We start from the raw sequence: 24,517 nt of genomic DNA, 5'->3' as shown, positions 1-24,517 counted from the left end.
GATTACCTCAGAAGTAGATCTGAAAACAAAATTCTAAGATATAAGCAATAATCTCCAACATTTGAAGACAATAATTCAAATAATATGAGAATTATCTGCAAAAAGACAAATAAGAAATGAAAAAGGGTAACCATCGGTGAAAATCCGTGGAAGAAAAAAAAAAGGTTTTAAATTTACAAGAATGAAACTTGCAAAGTAACTTATGTGTAGAATTAGGGCAATATGGGATTCGAGTTAATAGTATTTCACCTTTTGCTGCTGCTACTCCTATGCTAAGAAATGCTTTCGGAATGATGGAGAAGAAAGAAGCTGAGGAAGTGATTTCATCAATAGCTACACTGAAAGGAGTGGTATTGGAAACTGAAGATATTGCTAATGCAGCTTTGTTTCTTGCAAGTGATGAATCCAAGTATGTTAGTGGAATTAACTTAGTGGTTGATGGAGGTTTTAGTCTTACTAATCCTTCATTTGCAATAGCAATGCAAAGCTTGTTTTCTTAAGATGGAGAAATAATTGCTCAAGATATTATGCACTGGTTATGAATAAATTTTTATAGTTCTTGCTCTATATATGTACTATTTTCTCAATATTATTATCAATAAAAGGAAGCATTATTCTCACCCATTGAAATTTTCTTAATTTCTATGCAGTATCAAGATAGTATGTAGTGGTTACTAATATATTTCGGAGGGTAGCCCTTCATTTTGAATAACATTCATAAAATTAATGATAACATTTACGTTAAAGAAAGCTCGAATTCGATATCTCTTACTCCTTAAATCTTCTAAGAGAGAGGTAGAAAGATTAATCAAATTACATCTTATTTACATTTTAAATTTTCCTTTGCTTTTTAGGTTAATTGATTACTTGATTCAAACATACAAATTCATAGTCCTAGTCAATGTAAAATTTCTAATTATTAAGATCAAATTAATTTAATTAAATTGATCACAAACCTAGATAATTAACTAAGACCGATTGAAACTTGAACTTGATAAACTACTAAGTAAAATTAATTAATTAATTTAATTTTAAAATATTTAATCGATTAATTTTCAGTACGCCATATCTATGTTTAACAAAGACACGTAACCAAACGTAATTTGTTTGTTAAACCAAGTAAAAGAAGGTTAGTTCACTAATTTACAAAATCTAAATGGAAGTAAATGATAGTGGAGAAACTTAAGAAAAAATTAAAAAAGAAAAAAAATAGAAAAAGAACGGATTAAAATTTTACGGTCTGAATATGATTTTTTAATTATTATTTTTCTTCTTCTGTCAGGATTCAACGTTTTCTCACAAATTAGGATCATCTATAGTGATTAAGTAACAACAATTAATTAAGCACATTTAAATATACCATAATTGTAAATGTATATACAATTTCGCAATAAATCAGGTTGAAATCTTTCTCTCAATGATAAAATAAATAAATATATAACAGTTTGTTGGAGGTTTGAAGCTAGGTCAGCTTTATTTAGAATTTCTATTCTCAAGAAACCTCTCTTATATTGTTGGCCTTGCTGCATCTGTGTTCCGTCTTTTGATTTTTTGAATTATGACATTTTGGTTATTAGTTATGTTAAGATTTTTGGATAGTCTCTGTCTCTGATGTATTTCCAATTTGGTGTTTATGATGTTTTGACGAGCTGGTTTTTTACTTCAATTATCCAATTTTAGTTGAGTGTAAATGGGTGATATAATGTTTAATGGCTTGCAATAGTATTAGGATAAAATAAGTTTTTTATGGATAATATTATTTAATAAAAATAATTTTTTGCTAAATATATATATATATATATATATATATATATATATAGCACCACTTAGTTATAGTTTCCTCTGTAATTTAAAATCCACCAATGCCTTAATCGCGAAATATCAAATAAGCTATTACAATAACAGAATAAAAATAAATCTTTGTTTGGATGAGAGTATATTTTAAAAGGAAGGAAAAATAACTATGAGAATATTTCTCATAAATAAAGATGTTTTCCTTTGTTTAGGAAAGGGAAGAAAAATATTGAAGGAGGTACTCCTTATAGTATTATATCTTAAATCTCTCCAAATATTAAAATACCCCAAATAATGGAGGAAGTGAGAATTTTATTTATTTTTCTGAAATTGCTTAAATTCCAATTTTCTTGATCAGCAAAATTAATTTATTTTATGTATTAAAACAAAAAAAAAAAAAAAAGCAAATTCAAAATTTTAAACTCGCCAATAGGCTTCCCATTATCAAAAACTACTTCAAGATGTCAAGGAAAAAAAAACCTGGAAAAACCTGAGATAAATATAATAGACCCTCTTGAGATAAGAAGATCAATAAAGTTACACAACCCTTATATCAACTAAAACAAGAAACAAAAATTTAAATCAAGCCAGGAAATCAGCATTCACATTCACCCCTTTTTAGCAAAACCATTTGCAAATAATTTTGCTCTATGAATATATGCTTGAACTGAATTGAGAAAAGTCATTCATACAGTTCGTCAAATCTGTTGAATGAAAGCCATCATCTCTAAGGTCTATTTTCTTTATGAAGAAAATTATAAATGTGTCCTGTAGAATGCCAAAGTTAAATATTATGTCCAATTTTTTTTAAAATACACTAGTTTCTCCCTCAATTTTAATCCTGTTACAGTACTTCTATCCAATTTAATCAATTTTATACGTTGAATGAGTAGAAAAAGACACAAAAACCTCTTCCTTAGAATTATATATAATCTTGAAGCAAAAAATAGTTTTAAAATGCTATGTGGCGATCTGCTTTTTTAGCAATCTATTTTTCCTTAGTTTTAAAAATTTTTGAGCTTTTCTATCTATTTTTTATTTTTTATTTTTTTTTTGAAAATTTTTGAGGTTTTTTTTTTCTTTGCATAAATATCTTTTTTTTTTAATTTAAATTCTATTATATGTTATCTATATTAAATCATTTAAATTGTAAAGTTTATTTTAATCTTTGTTTCTAACAACCTAATCATATCTCTTACAATATTTGATCTCTAACTGATCAATATTTAAGAGATTTTTCTTAAAACCTACTCATCTTTATCTCCATAAAAGCTCATTTTTTTCTCACTTCTCTTATGGTCACAAGAGTCATATTTCATGAGCAACGTGTAGTGCTGCAAGAGGCAGTTTAGTCAAGCACCAAGCAGCAGGTATTATTACGTTTTGGTGGTCTAATTTTTTTAAACATTTAATTTATATAAAACTAATTATACCAATTAATTATCCAAATTTAAATTAAATAAATTAGTTTGAACTCTTATATGAAGTCATAACATACTCTTAATTAAATGTGTTATTAAGAAATAAGTTTAAGACCTATAACTAATTAAGGGATATATAATAATATCATTCAATATTCTAAGTTAAAAATTTTTTGCTCTTATTACTCAATTCAATAATTTTAAATTTACGTTGAATAAAATAATTTAATAAAATTTTAGATAATATTACACTTTTAAATCTCCATCAAATTTTCCATAATCATTTTATACTAAACAACTTATAAATTATAAATTAAATTAAAAACTAAAATTATAATATACAACAAAAAATAACATTTATATACAAATCCTATATATGTACAACCTTTTTTTTTCAGTTTTCAGTTTTCAATGTTCTTTCTTTATATACAGTGAGAAAAAATCAAACCTGCAAATATGTACAATATCTATTTTCAAGTTTTAAACAACCCGCTACCAATAAAATATCTCAAACATAGCAATTGCAATTTGAATGTCCACTAAAGAAGAGTCTTCCTCGTATGGAGAATGCAATAGAGGTTACATGAGGAACTTCACTGACACCATGCTGTTAACAGTATGCTTGGATAGTTGATGCCCAATTCCAAAATGTGCAATCTCCCATAAAGCTGGAGATTTCTTTAGCGTTATTGAGGAAAGAGAAAAGATTAGCAGCAAGATAAGATCCAGTTTGTTACAAGCTGCTTCTGCCATGAACTTTGATTTATGTCCATAGTTGTGGATGTAATTATATGCTTTTGTCACGAAAGCCAAACCACGGTCCTCTCCTCTTTTTAGAGTAGCTTTTATCTCAGGGTCACCAGAATGGTCGCGTGCCCAATCCCTGAGGTGTCCAACAAAAATCTGAATAACAGAAGTACCAGCTTGTGATGCAGCTGCAGCTTGAGCAAAGCTTCCCAATAATGCCACGAGTGTCATAAGCTAACCGAGCATCCACTTCTGTTGAAACTCGACCAGGTACTAATTTCACCAAATCACCTCCAACATTCACCAAAGCCTTCTTAGCAAAACAAGATAATCTCAATTCATGATTTTTTTTAGAGCAGCACAACCTGAATCAGCCAAAGCCATATCCTCTGCATTTCTAAATGTAGTATCAGGGAGACTCAATATACCCAAAAGAAGCGAAGAGCAATGGCCACTATAAAATTGATAATTAAAATAGACTGTACAACCACTCAACATGCCTCAATCGAAGTCATTAGCTCAATAACATCCCAAGCTTATATCCGGGACACCAAATCATAAAAAATTAACGCTGTCTTTTTAGGTCTTACTGAGGAATTTTCAGGTTGCCAAACAAAAAACGAACAACGGAATTACTGATAAAAGAGGAAGAAAATGATGAGTGAATGAGATGATTTGAGCTTGAGCGTGAAAGAAGAGAGTAGAAAAAGCAAGAACAAGATTTCTAGGTATTAAAAGATGGACAATGATCAACAATCTAAGGTAAACAACTACAAAGGATCAATCCAAATATGGTAATCAAAGTGAAAATACTCCACAAATCAAGTAACTCAATCAAGGTAATGCTTGATTCAATAGAATCTAAGCATAGATCAAAGGTAAGAGGTATAAAACCCTAGAATCAATGGTAAGAAGGATTAAAATTCTAAAATCGATATTAATCGACCAATAAACCTCAAAATAGAGGCAAATATTAGAAACTTAAGAGAACAATCTCAAAGGCAAATCAATCAAATTCCAGAACAAATCTAGAATCGAAGTAGAAATTTCTGGCAAAATCAATCAGAAACCAAGACAACATTCAATAAATTGAAATAGTATCAATGAAATCAACAAGTCAAATGAACAAAACGATGAAGAAACTAACCTCAAAATTAGATGGATAACGATGATTTTGATTTATTTTCTCACATGATATACAGAAAAGACAAATCGATTGAAAAGAACAGAAAAAGAGAAAACAAAGTAAACAGGATAACGAAACTGAGAAAAGAACCTGAACAAATCTGGAAAAACGATGAAGAAACCACGAACTATTGATTCAACACAGGAAGAAAACGATGGAAAGCAGAGGAAAATATCAAACGAAAAATGAGTAATCGTTGTTTTTTTTTTCTTTGTTTGAGGAGAGAGGAAGTGGGCCCTGGTACTAGACCCAGCTATATTACGGTTTCCGGACTCGGAAACCAGTGGCAACTAGAACCGGTGGTCTACGGTTCTGTTTTGTCTCCATAATTTTTTGAACCGTGAATTGGTGGTTCTAAGAATCGGCCAAAATTATACGGAACCACCAATTTTTCCTGCGGTTAGTACCGATGGTTGGAACCGACAATTCGAACTGGCAGTTCCAACCATATTTTGAATCTATGTTAAACGGCTAGAATCGGCGGTTCTACCGATCCAACCGGTTCTATCAGCTTTTTTTTCAAAATTTTTTTTAAAATCTCCGAATTACTCTTCCTAACAATTATAAATGGTTATATAACCATAATTTCAAGGGTATTTATGAAAAATTAATTTTTTAGATTTATTATAAATACCTCATTCTATTTTTTGAAATAGCGACTGAGGTAAAAGGGGTGAAATTGATATAAGGTCGGTAAAAACTAAGTGGGCTTTAATTCTTCTAAGCCCAAAAGGATACGTAAGCAACTTAATTTTTGAAAAAAAAAAAAAAAGTTCAAGGCCTCTTTTTTTTTTATTTTGAAAAAAGTTCCAACTTTAAAAAAAAAAATTAAGTTGAAGACTTTTTTTTTTAAATAAATTAAATTCAATCATTTTTTAATTTTTTAAGGGTATCTTTTTTAGAAATTATTTCACAAATTTTTAAATTTTAAATTTGAAGAAAAAATATTATCTACTTTTTTATTTTACAATTATGTGATTTGCTGAAAAACTGGTTAGAGAACTGGCTGGAATCGTCGATTTTGGAACTATTAAAGAACCGGAACAAGAACTGTAACCGTTCAGTTTCAAACTGTAACCGGAACTGTCAATTTTCGATTCGATTCCGATTCTAAAATTTTTTGGAATCGAAATCGTCGGTTTCAAAACCGGTGGTTCCGAACCGATTTTGAAACCGTGTCCACCCCTACCTAATACCATAATGAGATTATGACGGTTCCAAAACCGTGGCCACCCTACCTAATACCATAATGAGATTATAGTGTTTGGTTAAAAAACAAACTCTCTCAATTTGTTTATTAAGAATAAAAGTATTTATATATAACTAATTGCGAAGTATATATATAGATATCTAACTATCTAATAAATCCTAACATCGTCATTTTCTCAACGTTCAAACCCAACCTCTCCACCTCTGAACAAATCCAATAACAAGTTGATAATCATCTGTGATTGTCCCGGTAATAAATTTACGAAGATCGAAAAACTTGAATAACATGTTTAGACCTTCTTCCTCAAATGCATGGGCAACAACCCACCATTGACAAAAAAAAAAAAAAAAAAAAAAAAAAAAAATGCAGGTTTTGATGTATCTATACGTTGCAAAAGTCACAGATCAAAGTTCTATATCCACATAGTAAAAAATCAATCCTCGAGATTATATTCTAAAAGTTTGATTTTTTGCAAGTGGGATTGTTGTTTTCGTCTTGATTTCATTTGATTGGTTCAAGCAACATATATGACAGAAAATAAAATTTAAAATGGAGTTAAAGGTATTTGTATACTTTCACAAGCCATTTAATAGAAAAAGTTGAATTGTTTGACGGAAGAACACAACAGTGTATAATAGTAAAAAAAAATAAAGTAATGTAATTTAAAAAATACAGGGATAAAATAGTTAATTTTGATATAATATAGTGGTGCACGTTTATAATTTTTTTTAAAATAAAGAAATAAAGTAATTAATTTTGATAAAATGCAAATATATAATAATAATGTTTCCCCTTATTGTCTTTCTATTTATTTAGAAAATGTGGATGTCAATAATGTTCTACACATAGTACAAGTATATATTGGTTTTTTTTTTTTTTAATTCATTGGAAGTTTTTATAGGTCGAAATAGTATTACAGACTACACAACAAGGGATGTTCCTCCAAATTAGTAAAAACAACTGTGATTAAAGAGAACTCAAAATCGAGATTTCTCACTCCTCATAAATGAGAAGACCAATCAAAATACCGTCTAACTGGATAGATATGATCTTTTAAAATTAGAAATAGATATAAAATGATCAAAATTAGACGGCTAGACTGTTGGGTTGAAAGATTTGGCTGCTAAACTAAATGGTCAACAACATACAGATTAGTTGTAATATCTTGCTATATTCATTTATTAGTTTATGTACCGGAATCTCATTTTATAGTCACATGCAATTCGAATTTATCAAATAAAAAATTTTTTATATATCTCTGGAATTGGATTCAGGGTAGATTTTAGAGTTTTGTCAACAAAAGACAGCTATGTTTATTGTTTTTCCTATAATCGATGCAAATTTTTTCTTTCTTGCAATAAAAAAAAAATGTAGTTTACCGGCGAATGGTTAAATGAGGAAAAATAGACCGTTCAAATGAATTTTTACATGGAAAATCAAAGTTTAAAATTTAAAATTACCACTATTGAAAAGCTTTATCCGATTACCTCCTTTAATGTCAATATAAAAATATATGGGATTAACTTTCCTGAAAGAAACATATGGTTTTAATTTATAACTTAGAAATACTAAATTTTCAATTTATATAATAATAAAAGATCTTCACCTGTATATTATTGACTAAAATGTCACGTATTTTACATGTAACAATCTTTTAATTATATTTTTTTTTTAATTTCCTACAGGAGTTGATTGTTTTAATAGCATTAACATCACCCGTGCAGGTTAACAAAACAATTGAAATGATTCATACAGATAGATAAATCGATTCAAACGGCACATTGATGTACATGTGCATGAAAGAACAACACTAAAACAATATAATAATGTAAAGTGTCAAGAAGGAAAGTGGAAAAAGACAAAAAAAAAAAAAAAAAAAAAAAAAAAAGCAGGAGAAAAAACAATGTTTTTGTGAAGGTAAAAACAATGTTATTTGAAAAAATTTTGTGAAAGGTATCATTATATCATTTGAATTCTGTACTTTTAATTTTATCAGTTATATTATTTTATGTTAAAATAAAATATTATTGTGATCGCCCACCATTCACGACTCAGTCAAACTAGCTACTTATTCTAATTGTCTATAAAGATGCAATTAATTTACATATCGGAAGCGCCAATCAAAGTTAAGCCATAGATTTCATTCTTACAGGTTCTTTTGCTTTCATCAATTTCTGCAAAAACATGAGTTCTGATATTTCGGCAGCAACATCAACCACCAAAAGGTAAATTGACTAGCTCCTATAACCTCATTTCTATTTCTATTTTATTTTAATTTTTTTGTATTTTCTTACTATGAAAGTGAAATTTGTCTATCCAATTTCTACTACAGTTTTATGTCGAAATAATATTATAATTTATGAAAATTTGTAGACTTGATGGGAAGGTTGCATTGATAACCGGTGGAGCTAGCGGCATTGGAGAGTGTACGGCCAGGCTATTTGTAAAACATGGAGCCAAAGTTCTGATTGCAGATGTACAAGATGATCTTGGGCTATCGCTCTGCCAAGAATTCAGCTCTCCAGAAACCATTTCTTATGTTCACTGTGATGTAAGTAGCGACTCTGATGTAAAAAATGCTGTGGATTTAGCGGTCTCCAGGTATGGAAAGCTCGATATAATGTACAACAATGCTGGAATTGGAGGTAATCCAGACCCAAGAATCTTGTCAACTGAAAATGAAGATTTCAAGAAAGTCTTTGATGTAAATGTGTTTGGTTCTTTCTTGGGTGCCAAGTATGCAGCTAAGGTTATGATCCCAAACAAGAAAGGTTGTATATTATTTACTTCAAGTTTAGCTTCTGTTTCTTCTTCAGGTTCTCCACATGCATACACCGCATCAAAACATGCAGTGGTTGGGCTTGCAAAGAACTTGAGTGTAGAATTGGGGCAATATGGCATCAGGGTTAATAGTATTTCACCATTTGGCGTTGCAACTCCGATGCTAAGAAATGCTGTTGGAAATAAGGAGAAGAAAGAAGTTGAGCAAGTGATTGCATCAGCGGCTACACTGAAAGAAGCAATATTGGAACCTGAAGATATCGCAAATGCAGCTTTGTACCTTGCAAGTGATGAATCCAAGTATGTTAGTGGAATTAACTTAGTGGTTGATGGAGGTTTCAGTCTCACCAATCCTTCATTTGCAATAGCAATGCAAAGCTTGTTTTCTTAAGATCGAGAAATTTTGCTCGAGATATTATGTACCGGTTATGAATAAATTTCTACAGTTCTTGTTCTATGTACCCTTTTCTCAATAAAAGAGTTTTTCTTATCAATAAAACGAAGCATTATTTTAACTTCAAGCGTTTCGTCAATCACCGATGGAAATGTTCCTCATTTATATGTTATAGAAGGTGACCCATTAGATTTACATTGATTTTGAGGGATTAGATTTATCTACATTAATGTATGGAATCATTCATAGAGTAAACCAATTAAAGTCAGTCAAATAACTAAATAATACTGAATAAGACAAACAAGAGTCTCATTAAAAAGGACAAATTAAAAATAGTAGTAGTTAATTATTTGTGTGATGTGTACATAGTCTTATGCAAAGGGTAGGTAAATAATATAGGTTGAGTGATTATTGTAAGGGACTCTTCGTCAATTCTACCTGTTTTAATAATTGTTAATGGTTTTACGAGCTGTTAATAGTTTTAACCGTTGTTAATTGTTAGATATTAGTTGTTAGTCGTAGCTGTTTATATAAGTGGGGAAAATTTTACTTAGATTAGGTTCATGGTCCCATTCATGGACCAAATTAATAAAAATAAGGTTTTTTTTTTTTATTGAAACGAGGGTATTTCTGATCATACACGGAAAAAAAAAGGATAAAGTCGCCTAGTCTAGGCAAGGAATTTCCATATAAGTGTTCAAAGTAAAAAGTGTTTGATAAAACTATCTGTTTGATTAGATGTTGATATAACTGTCTAGAGTAAAAGTAAAAATATTCAGTAGAAATAACTGTTGAATTTTAAATGATAAAAAATGGCATTTAAATATTGAGTTATAATTTTAATTTATGACTATAAAAGTGAACTCATTTTAAAAAAAGAAGAGATAATTTATATAATATGCTCTTATTTTTCTATCAAAAGAATGTCAATTTATAATGTGCAGTCCAATTTTATAAATTGCGATCATTATCATTTCTAAAATGATTATATAATTTCCTCACATATTTCCCTATTAATTAAGCATAATATAAGTTAATTAAGTAGAGAATCATCAAAAAAAAATTCAATTAAAAAATAAAAACACTAAACGTTAGATAAACGCTATTTATCCACTAACAGCTATTTTATATATTATCTTATCGAACAATATACTCTCTCTGACTCATTTTGTTTGCTTGTTATTCCTTTTTTGGATGTTTTAAAATATTTATAAGGTTTCAAAATTTAGACCTGTAAATAATTATTTTTCCTATGATAACTTTTATGATCGTTCATTAAATGAGGGACTTCTATTAATATCTCCAATGAGTTGAGGGTAAAAAAAGGGTAAAATAATTTTTATTGACTAAATTCTTAATATGGATATTTTGTCAAACTATGTAAATAAAATGTGATGGAGAAAGTAATTTACAAAAACAATATTTTAACGTAATTAAAATTCTAAAAGCTTCCTCAAATGTTATTGCCAAACAAAACCTAAGCGTGTGAATGATTCGAGTACAGCGGTTGATGGAGGTTATAACACCACTAATGTGGCTATTTGAGAGAAAGCCAAAAAATGCTTCCTCAAATGTCTACAGTCTATGTGTGTCTCATCTATCTTTTATATTTACATATTCATTTTCTATTTTATTTTTCAGCTGACGAATTCTAGAAAATCATGGTTTAATATAAGAAAAAAATACTTTTAAAGAGATACAGTTACGAATCTCGAAATGATAATATTTTTATATACAAGAGTATGGAGATTTGTGATAATACTAAAAAAATTTAATTTTATAAAACACTACAAGCTGTTATATACAAGAGTATGGAGATTTGTGGTTTGTTATTTTAGTACTATTTAGCTGTTAACTGTTTAAATAACTTTTCATAAAACGCTAAAAGCTAAACATTACATTAGTTAACTTTCTATAAAACACTATATTAATCTCTAAAAATTAGTTCAAACGCTATATTACTGAAAATCATAAAAAATAATATTGTCAAAATGTTAAAAGGTACTTATTGCGGAACACAGCCATTACCTATTTCACACTGAAAATTAAATTAATTCCTCGTATCTCTATGAAAGAATGAATTCAAACTAAAATTGTATATTTACTAGAAGTCAACGTAATCTAAAACTTAATATTTTCATTATCTAAATAATGTACAACCCTGCCTACAATATGTTACAAGAAAATATTGCAGGGCGTTAAGAGCTTTCTTAAACTCTTCAAGTGTAGATGGAAAAATTAGAATAAGAAAGACGATCAAATTTGGACAGCTAGTCTCTTGGGTTGCCAAACTACATGGTCAACAACATACAGCGCCGATTGGTTCTAATATCTTATTATCTTCAGTTAGCATATAAGGAGTGGAATGTTTATCTGTAGTCACATGTAATATCCAACTTGTATAAAACAAAAACGTTTTTTTTTTTTTTTTTTTTTTTTTTTGTTAAAGACAATCTTATATATTTCTCGAATTGAATTCAAAGTAAATTTTAGAGTTTCCTCAACAAAAGCCAACTATATATATATATATCGTTGAAAATAAATTAATAAAAAATAAATTTTTGTTGAAATGAGTATATGTATTTCTAATAATTCATTTGTAAAAAAAAAAAAAAAGATAATGTGAAAATAATTTTTAAGAAATATTTTTTTTTCACGTATCAATAAGTGTGTGTAAAAAAGTTTTTTGTATGCTCTCGTAGCATGAGTCTCTAGTTTTTCGTTTTTCTAGTTTTGTCTGCCATTCATGGCTTCTGATCGAATTGGTCGTTCTCTTGAAGAGGAGGAAGAGGAGGTTTTGTCCTTTGACATTATACCAGCAGTACCGACTCAAACTTTTGATTACTGCTTGGTTGGAATGTTCATCACATATAGCAATATCAATCTCTCGTCCATGAAATCAGTCCTTGCAGATTTGTGGCACCCTATTGGAGGAGTCACTATAATAGATATTGGTGCAAGAAGGTTCCTCTTCAGATTTTACAATCAGGTTGACTTGGATCGGGTACTGGATGGTGCACCTTGGCTCTTTAATAAACATCTGTTAGTGTGGAGCAAGATTCAAAAAGGGGAAGATCCATTGCGTATTCCGCTAACTCAATCTGATGTCTGGGTGATTATTAAAGGGTTGAAACCTGGATATATGCGTGAGGAGGTGGCCAAATCTTTGGGTAATTTCATTGGCAAGTTTATATTGAATGATACTAAATATCTAACTGAGTCGGCTGAATTGGAAGATTTCTCCATGCGTATCAGAGTCACCATTGATGTTAGGCAACCTTTAAGGAGGAGGAAAAAGCTTGTTGATGGTTCAGGTGAGGCATTCTATGCCATGTTCTCTTATGAACGTGTGTTTGTCTTTTGCTTCCTTTGTGGAATCTTGGGTCATACTGATTCCTTTTGTGAAACTCGTTTACATAAGAAACCGGAGGAGCTAAAATTTGAATGGGATGAGCGGCTTCGGGCGGTACCTCGCCGGAACCGGCGAGCACAAAGTCAATGGTTGTGTGAAATAGGGAAACCGACAATGTTGCCGGGATTTACGCGTGAAATGAGGGAAGCTAATGATTCTACTCATAATCCAAGACAGCTAATGACACAACTTTTTAGGAATTCACTATTTGGCTTTAATTCAAACTTTGAGGAGGAGGGAGATAATTTGGGCTTTATGGAAACGGAGTCCATGGGTAAAATAAACATTGGAGATATGGAGGAGGATAGTGGTGGGCCCTCAATTAATGATGAGAATAAAAAGAGGCCAAGAAATGAGACTTTGAAACAGCCATCCATCATTTCTTTACAAAAGGATTTAATAGGTGGGCCACAAGCTGGAGGTCATTCTTCAGGTTCCAAGACACTGGCTGATCCCGGGTCCCGGGATAGCCAGAAACAATGAAGCTGCTTAGCTGGAACTGCCGAGGAATTGGCAACCCTCGAGCAGTGAGAGTGCTTATAGAGTTAGTTAATATTTACAAGCCGGATGTTATTTTTCTTATTGAAACTCGTATGCATGCTAGTAGGTTGGAGGAAGTTAAAAATATTATTTCTTTTTCCCATTATTTTTGTGTTGACAGAGTTGGTATGGGAGGGGGACTTTGCATGTACTGGAAGTCTCATGTTGACTTATCTTTATTGTCCTATGCAAATAATTTTGTTGATTGCAAAATAATTAATAATAATTGTTGTTGGAGGTACACTGGCTTTTATGGTTACCCGGAATCCAATAGACGCAGAGCTTCTTGGGATTTAATCCGCTCTTTGTCTAATCGCTGCTCATTACCATGGCTTTGTATGGGTGATTTCAATGATATTACTTCTGACTGTGAAAAATTAGGTGGTCCACCTAAGCCAAGTTTTTGTTAAATGGGTTTAAGGAGGCTCTATTTGATTCTGGGCTTTCTGATTTAGAGACTTCAGGCCCATTCTTTACTTGGGAAGGGACTAACCCAAATGGTGATAGAGTTCAGCAAAAACTTGATAGAGCCCTTGCAAATTATGAGTGGGCAGAGCTTTTTCCCAATGCCACTGCAACTGTGTTGGTCACGCCAGTTTCTGATCACTATGTTGTCCTTACTGACGTCACTCCAGAGACAAATTTAAGCATGCTGAGCCGTCGTTTCCGCTTTGATAATTCATGGCTTCTTGAAGATGAGCTGGAGACTCTGGTTAAAGACAGTTGGGAGGTGGATTTGGATTTTATGGCTAAACATGCTTTGCTTATCTCAAAAATAAAAAATGGGGAACTAAAAGAAATCACCAGTTTTGGGTGAGGCGAAGGATTATTTCTAGGCAACTTGAGGTTGACCGTGGTATTGCAGATGGGAACGAGATTGCTAGATTGAAAGAGGAATGGAACCAGATTTTACTTACAGAGGAGTTACGACGGAAGCAGCAAGCAAAAATTTTTTGGTATTCCTTTGGGGACAAAAATTCGAAATACTTCCACAGGCAGATTAAAGGAAGAAGGACTCAGAACCATATCAAGTCTCTAAGGTCGGATGGGGGGCAAGTTTGCATTGATTCGAATGGGATGGCAGAAATGCTTAAAGATTATTCTAGTAAGTTATTTGAGGGTAGTGCAGGCAATGAGTTTAATCGGGTTATGGGGCTGATTGAGAGGAAGGTGACTCGGGAGGATGCGAGTCTTCTGACCGAATCTTTTAGAAAAGAAGAATTCAGGACCGCTCTTTTTAGCATGCACCCTGATAAAGCTCTGGGACCTGACGGGTTGAATCCTGCTTTCTTTCAAAAATATTGGCATATTATGGGGGATGCTATTTTTCAGGCTGGTTCACATTGGCTTCAGCAAGGTACATTTCCACCTTCTCTCACTGTAACAAATATTGTTCTTATTCCTAAGCTGGCCTCTCCAGTGTGTGTTAAGGATTTTAGACCTATTGCGTTGTGTAATGTTATTTACAAAATAGTGTCTAAGGTCCTAGCAAATCGACTTAAAAAGGTGTTGCCTCATTTGATATTCATGAATCAATCCGCTTTTGTTTCGGATAGACTCATTAGTGATAATGTTTGTGTGGCTTTTGAAACTATCCATAATTTGAAAAATAGGAGAGCTGGTGATTTGGGTTATTGTGCGCTTAAAATTGACATTAGCAAGGCCTATGATAGAGTGGATTGGAATTATTTAAATGCTATGTTGATTTCTATGGGTTTCCCGGATAGGTGGATTAAATGGATGACTATGTGTTACTCTGAAGTTAGTTATATGGTGAACCTTAATGGTGAATTAGTTGGGCCAGTGATTCCCGAACGTGGTCTCAGGCAGGGGGACCCTATTTCTCCTTATCTCTTTTTGATCTGTGCTGAGGGTCTATCTGCTTTGCTTAGAGAGGCTGAAAGTAACCGTCCTCTGCATGGATGTAGAGTAGCAAGAGACTGTCCACGTATTTCTCACTTATTATTTGCAGATGATTCTTTGTTCTTCTTTGAAGCTAAGGTGAGAGAAGCAATGGTGGTCAAGAATATTTTACATGAGTATGAGATGGCTTCGGGCCAATCTGTGAACTTTCAAAAATCGGGTATTCTGTACAGTCCTTGTGTTGCTAATGATCGGAGGAATGCTATTTCAAATGTGTTGGGAGTTTCGGCTTCCATTTCTGAAGGTATGTATTTGGGCCTCCCTTCGCTTATTGGTCAAAATAAAAAGCAAATTTTTAGCTTCATTAAAGATAAGCTTTGGAAGCGGATAAATAACTGGAATAATAGGTTTCTCTCTAGGGCTGGCCGTGTGACATCCTACCGAGTCGAGTCTTAGCATAGAGTTGAGTAGTTGAGTTGAGTCGAGTTGAACCAAGCCCGGTTGGGGTAGAATGGGATTATAAGTGGACTTACTTGATTGAGAGAAAAAGATCAAAGCATATGGGTGAGGATTTATTTGCATTAAAAGACCAAGCTTGAGTCTTAAGTTGTAGCCTGTTCACAATTGAGGTACCATTTAGTAAGTTTTACATAAAATTCATTGATAATTTGGGAACCTACCCGTGAGCTCCATGACACTTTCCCATTTTCATCTTTATCTTCATTTTCTTCATTTTCTTCCTTTCCTCTTCCACCTTCCTTTCAATTTTAAGCCCTAACTTCAACGTCTCTTCTATCCAAGTAAGTAAACCTTCTTGAAGTTCATAATTGAATCATTTGGTGCTATTATTTTAGAATTCATAAGAATTCTTATTTATAGGTGAAGGGAGTTCAAAGAGTGTAGAAAAAAGAAGTTAAAGAAGAGCTCAAGCTTTTTGGAGTAAAGGTTTGATATCTCTTTTCCTTTACCATTTTCTTTGTATGAGATTTATGTGGTGTGTTGCTATTGAGACAATATTGCTTCATGTTGAGTGGCAGGACTGGTAATGGCGAGAAAACAGGGGAGGAAGTGAATAAATGAAGTGAATATTGAGTTTATGTTGAAACAGGGCTTGCTGGAAATTTTACCAGTAACTTCATCTTGATTTTGACCCCATTTAATGATGGAATTAGGAAGTGTCATAGAAGAGTTATTTGTTCCTCTATGTGTTAGCTTTACATGGGTTTTTGAATCATCCAAATCGGAGTTGTATATTGAGAGATATGACCAAAAGAGTACAGACAGTGCAGGCTGGAAAACGCGACGCGCGCGCGCGAATTGCATGACAAGCTCGCGCTGCACTTCTCGCGCTCGCGGATTTGAACTACGCGCTCGTGACTTTCACCTGAAACTCTATGACTCTCATTTGGCACTTCTCGCGCTCGCGACTTTCAAGTGCGCGCTTGCGACTTGGCCCTTGGCCTGTAAGCGCTCGCGACCTTCATCGCGCGCTCGCGAAATTGGCCTAGGAACTCACTGTCTCTCATTTTGCACTCTACGCGCTCGCGACTTTCAAGTGCGCGCTCGCGACTTGTGCCCGATAACTCACTGACTCTCATTTGGTGCTTTACGCGCTCGCGACTTGGCAAGGCGCGCTCGCGACTTGTGTTTTCCTGCACTTTTGGACTTCATTTTCAATGCAATTGTATTCCTTTGCTTTACTTATATGCCTCCAATCATCTTAACACCAAAATACAACATGAGAACATGTATCAAAACAACATTCAAGCATGCAAATGATATGAAATCAAATAAACATTATGATTTATGAAGTTATGAAACCATTAATATGATGTTGTGTTATACTATTGACATACCAACATTATGCTCCATTGAGGTTAGGTAGAAACCATGTAGATAAGGCTATGTCGCGACATAGGATAGCAGATCTGCACCCCATACAGTTTGATACTCCGGCTACAGGCCGTTGAGTGGATATGATTATATATGGGCCATAGCAGCCAAGCATACAGTATTCATCCAGTTTCATACAGTTTTCTTATCACTTCGGTTTCACTATAACCTTATGGAGCCATACAGATATCTTGACATAACATTCCATGAATCATACATTATTACAAACAGTACAAAAGATAATCAAGGTATCATGAAAGTATCATGATGTGTGTGCTTATATGTGCCATATGTGTTTACATGGTTCTTTCTATACATGTATGTGCTTAATTGTTTCTTATATGTTGAGATATCCACTGAGCTTTATTTGCTCAGCGAGTTACCTGTTTAACTCGTAGGTTTTGAGATTGGACCGTAGAGAGTCAGCTTACAACTGCTGCAGTTCATCTGTAGAAGACTCAGTCTTCAGGGTAGCTACTCATTTTAATGTGTATCTTTGTCTAGCCTTTTTATGGCATGTACAGGGCACACAGTTGGGCCCATTCCATTTTGTAAACTAGTATCATGTTTTGTAAATATAAATTACATTATTTTTGTAAACAACATCAGCATGATATTATATTCAATATACATTATGATTTTAGCATGTCAGGCCATACAGTCAACCAGTTTGTAGCGTCTCAGTTCGGTTCATTCGGGTTTACGGGTGGACCGGGAAGGGATGTTACAGGCCGTGAGGTGTTGATTAAGTCTGTGGTGCAAGCTATTCCTTCCTATTGCATGTCAGTCTTCTTGCTTCCTAGTTCGTTATGCGAGGAGCTTCAGATCATTATGAACAGATATTGGTGGAATGGCAAGAAGGAGGTGGGGAAAGGAATAAACTGGCTTTCTTGGAGTAGAATGACTATGCCTAAGAAGGAGGGGGGTATGGGGTTCAGAGATCTTCATCATTTTAATGTAGCCATGCTTGGTAAACAAGGGTGGCGATTGTTGACGCAAAAGGATACTTTGTTCTATAATGTGTTTAAAGCTAAATATTTCCCATCGGGGGACTTTTTAAAAGCTACAAGAGGTGTTAACCCGAGCTTTGTATGGACAAGTATCTTTGCGACAATTAATTTGTTGAAGAAAGGTGTTAGATGGAGGGTAGGGAATGGGGGGAGTATTTTGGCGGCTAGTGACCCATGGATTCCAAAAGTTGAGTCTTTTGTTGCGGAGGATGGTAATATATTTGTACATCCTGATCTTAGAGTTTCTGATTTTATTGTTGAAGGCGGTCGAGGATGGGATGTTAACAAACTTATGAACTGTTTTGCGGTTAGAGATGTAAATGCAATTTTAACCATTCCTCTCAGTTTGTTTGATGTCCAAGACACTTTGTTGTGGCACTATGAGAAGCGAGGCAACTACTCAGTTAAATCGAGTTATTATCTTAGCAGTCAAATGGAAAGAGATGGAAATTCTGCTGGTCAGGGAGAGCTCTGGAAGAGGCTTTGGAATTTGAAAATTCCTCCAAAAATTAATGATTTTATGTGGAGGGTAGCTAGAAATGTGTTGCCCAAAAAATGCAACCTGCAGAGCAGAGGTATTAATGTTGATGTTTCCTATCCTTTTTGCTCATTTCCAAAAACAAGCGATCATGTTCTGCTCCACTGTATTAAAGCTCGAGGTTGCTGGAATTTGGTCTTAATTTTCTCACTTTTGCAGTGAGAAACTCTCATTGATAAATTCATGCAGGTTTGGAGCGAAAAAGGGTGTGATGTGGCTGCACTTTTTGCTTTTGTGGCATGGCACATTTGGAAGTGTCGTAATGATCGGGTTTGGTCGGAGAAGGATATATCCCCGAATCAGCTTGTCTATAATGTTGTTGCTCATTTATCAGATTGGAGATCGTTGTCTCAACTACGACCTGCACAAAATCCAGCTCCTGGCAGACTTGATCCTGTTATTTATATTAATTCTAATATTGAGCATTGCAGTTGGAACTTGTTTATAGATGGAGCTATTTTTCGAAGAGAAGGTGCTACTGGGTATGGCTTTGTTGTTGAGGACGCTGAGGGTAGTTTCATGACAGTAGAGTCTGGATATTGTGATGGCATTTTTGACCCTGCTGTGGCTAAGGCAATAGCGTTGAGGGCAGCAATTAAATATGCTTCTCAGCTGCTTGTTGCGGATGGTTTTATCTTTTCAGATAATCAGCTTTTGATTAGAGCATTGGCTTCGGATAGAGTGGATATTTCCACTTTTGGTTTGGTTGTTTATGATTGTAAGCCTTTGCTTAATTCTTGTCCAAATATTAATGTTCGTTGGATCCGTAGACAGGCGAATAGTGTGGCCCATTGTCTTGCAAGAGCCTCTATTCGTTTCTCTCGTTTCGTTCAATGGGAGTCTATTCCGGATGTACTCATTTCATATTTTAATTAATTAAAGTTCTTGGGTCTTCCCTTTAAAAAAAAAAAAAATAAGTGGGTGTGGTCAAAAGACTGGGTCTAGACATGGACGAAGCCACTATAGGGCCAGGGGGCAAGGGCCCCCAATTTTTTACACCAGACTTTCAATTCTCTAAGACATTTATAGATGCAGCTATTTTTCGAAGAGAAGGTGCTACTGGGTATGGCTTTGTTGTTGAGGACGCTGAGGGTAGTTTCATGACAGCAGAGTCTGGATATTGTAATGGCATTTTTGACCCTGCTGTGGCTGAGGCAATAGCGTTGAGGGCAGCAATTAAATATGCTTCTCAGCTGCTTGTTGCGGATGGTTTTATCTTTTCAGATAATCAGCTTTTGATTAGAGCATTGGCTTCGGATAGAGTGGATATTTCCACTTTTGGTTTGGTTGTTTATGATTGTAAGACTTTGCTTAATTCTTGTCCAAATATTAATGTTCGTTGGATCCGTAGACAGGCGAATAGTGTGGCCCATTGTCTTGCAAGAGCCTCTATTCGTTTCTCTCGTTTCGTTCAATGGGAGTCTATTCCGGATGTACTCATTTCATATTTTAATTAATTAAAGTTCTTGGGTCTTCCCTTTAAAAAAAAAAAAAATAAGTGGGTGTGGTCAAAAGACTGGGTCTAGACATGGACGAAGCCACTATAGGGCCAGGGGGCAAAGGCCCCCAATTTTTTACACCAGACTTTCAATTCTCTAAGACATTTATAGATGCAGCTATTTTTCGAAGAGAAGGTGCTACTGGGTATGGCTTTGTTGTTGAGGACGCTGAGGGTAGTTTCATGACAGCAGAGTCTGGATATTGTGATGGCATTTTTGACCCTGCTGTGGCTGAGGCAATAGCGTTGAGGGCAGCAATTAAATATGCTTCTCAGCTGCTTGTTGCGGATGGTTTTATCTTTTCAGATAATCAGCTTTTGATTAGAGCATTGGCTTCGGATAGAGTGGATATTTCCACTTTTGGTTTGGTTGTTTATGATTGTAAGACTTTGCTTAATTCTTGTCCAAATATTAATGTTCGTTGGATCCGTAGACAGGCGAATAGTGTGGCCCATTGTCTTGCAAGAGCCTCTATTCGTTTCTCTCGTTTCGTTCAATGGGAGTCTATTCCGGATGTACTCATTTCATATTTTAATTAATTAAAGTTCTTGGGTCTTCCCTTTAAAAAAAAAAAAAATAAGTGGGTGTGGTCAAAAGACTGGGTCTAGACATGGACGAAGCCACTATAGGGCCAGGGGGCAAGGGCCCCCAATTTTTTACACCAGACTTTCAATTCTCTAAGACATTTATAGATGCAGCTATTTTTCGAAGAGAAGGTGCTACTGGGTATGGCTTTGTTGTTGAGGACGCTGAGGGTAGTTTCATGACAGCAGAGTCTGGATATTGTAATGGCATTTTTGACCCTGCTGTGGCTGAGGCAATAGCGTTGAGGGCAGCAATTAAATATGCTTCTCAGCTGCTTGTTGCGGATGGTTTTATCTTTTCAGATAATCAGCTTTTGATTAGAGCATTGGCTTCGGATAGAGTGGATATTTCCACTTTTGGTTTGGTTGTTTATGATTGTAAGACTTTGCTTAATTCTTGTCCAAATATTAATGTTCGTTGGATCCGTAGACAGGCGAATAGTGTGGCCCATTGTCTTGCAAGAGCCTCTATTCGTTTCTCTCGTTTCGTTCAATGGGAGTCTATTCCGGATGTACTCATTTCATATTTTAATTAATTAAAGTTCTTGGGTCTTCCCTTTAAAAAAAAAAAAAATAAGTGGGTGTGGTCAAAAGACTGGGTCTAGACATGGACGAAGCCACTATAGGGCCAGGGGGCAAAGGCCCCCAATTTTTTACACCAGACTTTCAATTCTCTAAGACATTTATAGATGCAGCTATTTTTCGAAGAGAAGGTGCTACTGGGTATGGCTTTGTTGTTGAGGACGCTGAGGGTAGTTTCATGACAGCAGAGTCTGGATATTGTGATGGCATTTTTGACCCTGCTGTGGCTGAGGCAATAGCGTTGAGGGCAGCAATTAAATATGCTTCTCAGCTGCTTGTTGCGGATGGTTTTATCTTTTCAGATAATCAGCTTTTGATTAGAGCATTGTCTTCGGATAGAGTGGATATTTCCACTTTTGGTTTGGTTGTTTATGATTGTAAGACTTTGCTTAATTCTTGTCCAAATATTAATGTTCGTTGGATCCGTAGACAGGCGAATAGTGTGGCCCATTGTCTTGCAAGAGCCTCTATTCGTTTCTCTCGTTTCGTTCAATGGGAGTCTATTCCGGATGTACTCATTTCATATTTTAATTAATTAAAGTTCTTGGGTCTTCCCTTTAAAAAAAAAAAAAATAAGTGGGTGTGGTCAAAAGACTGGGTCTAGACATGGACGAAGCCACTATAGGGCCAGGGGGCAAAGGCCCCCAATTTTTTACACCAGACTTTCAATTCTCTAAGACATTTATAGATGCAGCTATTTTTCGAAGAGAAGGTGCTACTGGGTATGGCTTTGTTGTTGAGGACGCTGAGGGTAGTTTCATGACAGCAGAGTCTGGATATTGTGATGGCATTTTTGACCCTGCTGTGGCTGAGGCAATAGCGTTGAGGGCAGCAATTAAATATGCTTCTCAGCTGCTTGTTGCGGATGGTTTTATCTTTTCAGATAATCAGCTTTTGATTAGAGCATTGGCTTCGGATAGAGTGGATATTTCCACTTTTGGTTTGGTTGTTTATGATTGTAAGACTTTGCTTAATTCTTGTCCAAATATTAATGTTCGTTGGATCCGTAGACAGGCGAATAGTGTGGCCCATTGTCTTGCAAGAGCCTCTATTCGTTTCTCTCGTTTCGTTCAATGGGAGTCTATTCCGGATGTACTCATTTCATATTTTAATTAATTAAAGTTCTTGGGTCTTCCCTTTAAAAAAAAAAAAAATAAGTGGGTGTGGTCAAAAGACTGGGTCTAGACATGGACGAAGCCACTATAGGGCCAGGGGGCAAAGGCCCCCAATTTTTTACACCAGACTTTCAATTCTCTAAGACATTTATAGATGCAGCTATTTTTCGAAGAGAAGGTGCTACTGGGTATGGCTTTGTTGTTGAGGACGCTGAGGGTAGTTTCATGACAGCAGAGTCTGGATATTGTGATGGCATTTTTGACCCTGCTGTGGCTGAGGCAATAGCGTTGAGGGCAGCAATTAAATATGCTTCTCAGCTGCTTGTTGCGGATGGTTTTATCTTTTCAGATAATCAGCTTTTGATTAGAGCATTGGCTTCGGATAGAGTGGATATTTCCACTTTTGGTTTGGTTGTTTATGATTGTAAGACTTTGCTTAATTCTTGTCCAAATATTAATGTTCGTTGGATCCGTAGACAGGCGAATAGTGTGGCCCATTGTCTTGCAAGAGCCTCTATTCGTTTCTCTCGTTTCGTTCAATGGGAGTCTATTCCGGATGTACTCATTTCATATTTTAATTAATTAAAGTTCTTGGGTCTTCCCTTTAAAAAAAAAAAAAAAAAAATAAGTGGGTGTGGTCAAAAGACTGGGTCTAGACATGGACGAAGCCACTATAGGGCCAGGGGGCAAGGGCCCCCAATTTTTTACACCAGACTTTCAATTCTCTAAGACATTTATATATAGTTAGCCTATAAATTTATCACTGTTTGCTATTTAACTCCAATTTAGGTTTAAAATTATTTTTGATACATTGTATTTGTTATCATTATCATTATTTTTTTTCTTTGGAATTAAATTCCTTGATATTAATATTATTGAATTAATTTTTTGGTGGATAATAATAATGAAAATAGCATTATTTTTTAATTAATATAAAGAAAAGGAGAATGCTAAATTTTGAATTTTTTCATTGGTTTTATTTAAAATCATAAATATATAATTAAATATGTACTTAATTATATACATGAAGCTTTTGAATATCTTTTAGAGGCTAACTATTACATTATTCAATCTAATGCATTTCAATTTTTTTTTGAAGAAAAATACATTGTAATTTAGGGAGTTTAACAAATTAATTTTGGATATCAAACATTGTATTCATCTAATTGTAGTATTTAATAAATTAATTAATTTTACAAGAGATAGTATGAATTTTTAATTTTACAATGACAAATCATTAAAAAAATTTACTTCATAATAAAATGAGACATGAACTTGTTCGGAAACTTATATTGAAAGAGGTATACTATAAATATTGACAATAAAATTAATATAAATAGATTTTAATTAATGAAAATAGGTGATATTCATTGAAATTTAATTAATAACAGTTCATTTGCTTTTTATAAAAAATACTCATTATTTATATTTATTTCATATACTATTTTTATATACTATATATTTTAAGTGGAACTCCTTACTGAATTTTCTGCCTCCATCACTCGGTCTAGGCAACTATAATTCATGTAATGCTTTTGTTAAAAAGACGTAAAAATCTTGGGATAGTGATTTAGGCCACATAATTTTTTTTTTCATTAAAGAAATATTGTTAATATTTTTAGAACAGGTGGTTATGGCTTTGAAGATCCTGCTGGGACAGACACAATGCTTAAGACCAACTCCACTTCCATTGTAAATTAGACATCTGATAAATTACAAACTGTGTTTATATTCTTGAATTGCATTTGGTGGGTCCCATATTTATTACTTTTTTAATTTCAATTTGATTAATTTTACATTTAGGGTTCTATTGATATATGACAAGTGTTATTTTTATAGTATTTTTGTAATATCCTGAATTTTTATTTCCAAAACTTTTGAATTTTTAATAAATCAAAAATCTGAATTTGTGACGTTATGGGCTCAAATACCGAGCAATTTTAATCTG

General features: G+C 33.8%; 7 protein-coding genes across 7 annotated transcripts; all 7 read left to right on the top strand.

The window, feature by feature from the left end:
- The first annotated feature begins 8,446 nt into the window (after positions 1–8,446).
- Positions 8,447–9,660, top strand: LOC105635862 (short chain aldehyde dehydrogenase 1). The gene is made up of 2 exons (XM_089718383.1): positions 8,447–8,583; positions 8,732–9,660. Exons 1-2 carry the CDS (start codon positions 8,543–8,545, stop codon positions 9,528–9,530), a joined length of 840 nt encoding a protein of 279 aa, XP_089574509.1. The 5' UTR covers positions 8,447–8,542; the 3' UTR covers positions 9,531–9,660.
- A 10,076-nt stretch (positions 9,661–19,736) lies between these two features.
- On the top strand, positions 19,737–20,246 carry LOC149498134 (uncharacterized). The gene has a single exon (XM_089718313.1). The coding sequence runs from the start codon at positions 19,737–19,739 to the stop codon at positions 20,244–20,246; it is 510 nt and encodes a 169-aa protein (XP_089574439.1).
- Positions 20,247–20,317: 71 nt separating this feature from the next.
- Positions 20,318–20,827, top strand: LOC149498133 (uncharacterized). Its single transcript, XM_089718312.1, has one exon. The coding sequence runs from the start codon at positions 20,318–20,320 to the stop codon at positions 20,825–20,827; it is 510 nt and encodes a 169-aa protein (XP_089574438.1).
- A 71-nt stretch (positions 20,828–20,898) lies between these two features.
- On the top strand, positions 20,899–21,408 carry LOC149498132 (uncharacterized). The gene has a single exon (XM_089718311.1). It carries the CDS (start codon positions 20,899–20,901, stop codon positions 21,406–21,408), a length of 510 nt encoding a protein of 169 aa, XP_089574437.1.
- A 71-nt stretch (positions 21,409–21,479) lies between these two features.
- On the top strand, positions 21,480–21,989 carry LOC149498131 (uncharacterized). The gene has a single exon (XM_089718308.1). It carries the CDS (start codon positions 21,480–21,482, stop codon positions 21,987–21,989), a length of 510 nt encoding a protein of 169 aa, XP_089574434.1.
- Positions 21,990–22,060: 71 nt separating this feature from the next.
- On the top strand, positions 22,061–22,570 carry LOC149498130 (uncharacterized). The gene has a single exon (XM_089718306.1). The coding sequence runs from the start codon at positions 22,061–22,063 to the stop codon at positions 22,568–22,570; it is 510 nt and encodes a 169-aa protein (XP_089574432.1).
- Positions 22,571–22,641: 71 nt separating this feature from the next.
- On the top strand, positions 22,642–23,151 carry LOC149498129 (uncharacterized). Its single transcript, XM_089718302.1, has one exon. The coding sequence runs from the start codon at positions 22,642–22,644 to the stop codon at positions 23,149–23,151; it is 510 nt and encodes a 169-aa protein (XP_089574428.1).
- Positions 23,152–24,517: the final 1,366 nt, after the last annotated feature.

This window comes from Jatropha curcas, chromosome 2 (assembly GCF_041381405.1).
Source record: "Jatropha curcas cultivar XTBG-Jc1 chromosome 2, XTBG_Jcur_1.0, whole genome shotgun sequence".
Classification (NCBI taxonomy): domain Eukaryota; kingdom Viridiplantae; phylum Streptophyta; class Magnoliopsida; order Malpighiales; family Euphorbiaceae; genus Jatropha; species Jatropha curcas.
Note: the sequence above shows the minus strand (reverse complement) of the source record. Positions and strands in the feature narration are given on the sequence as shown.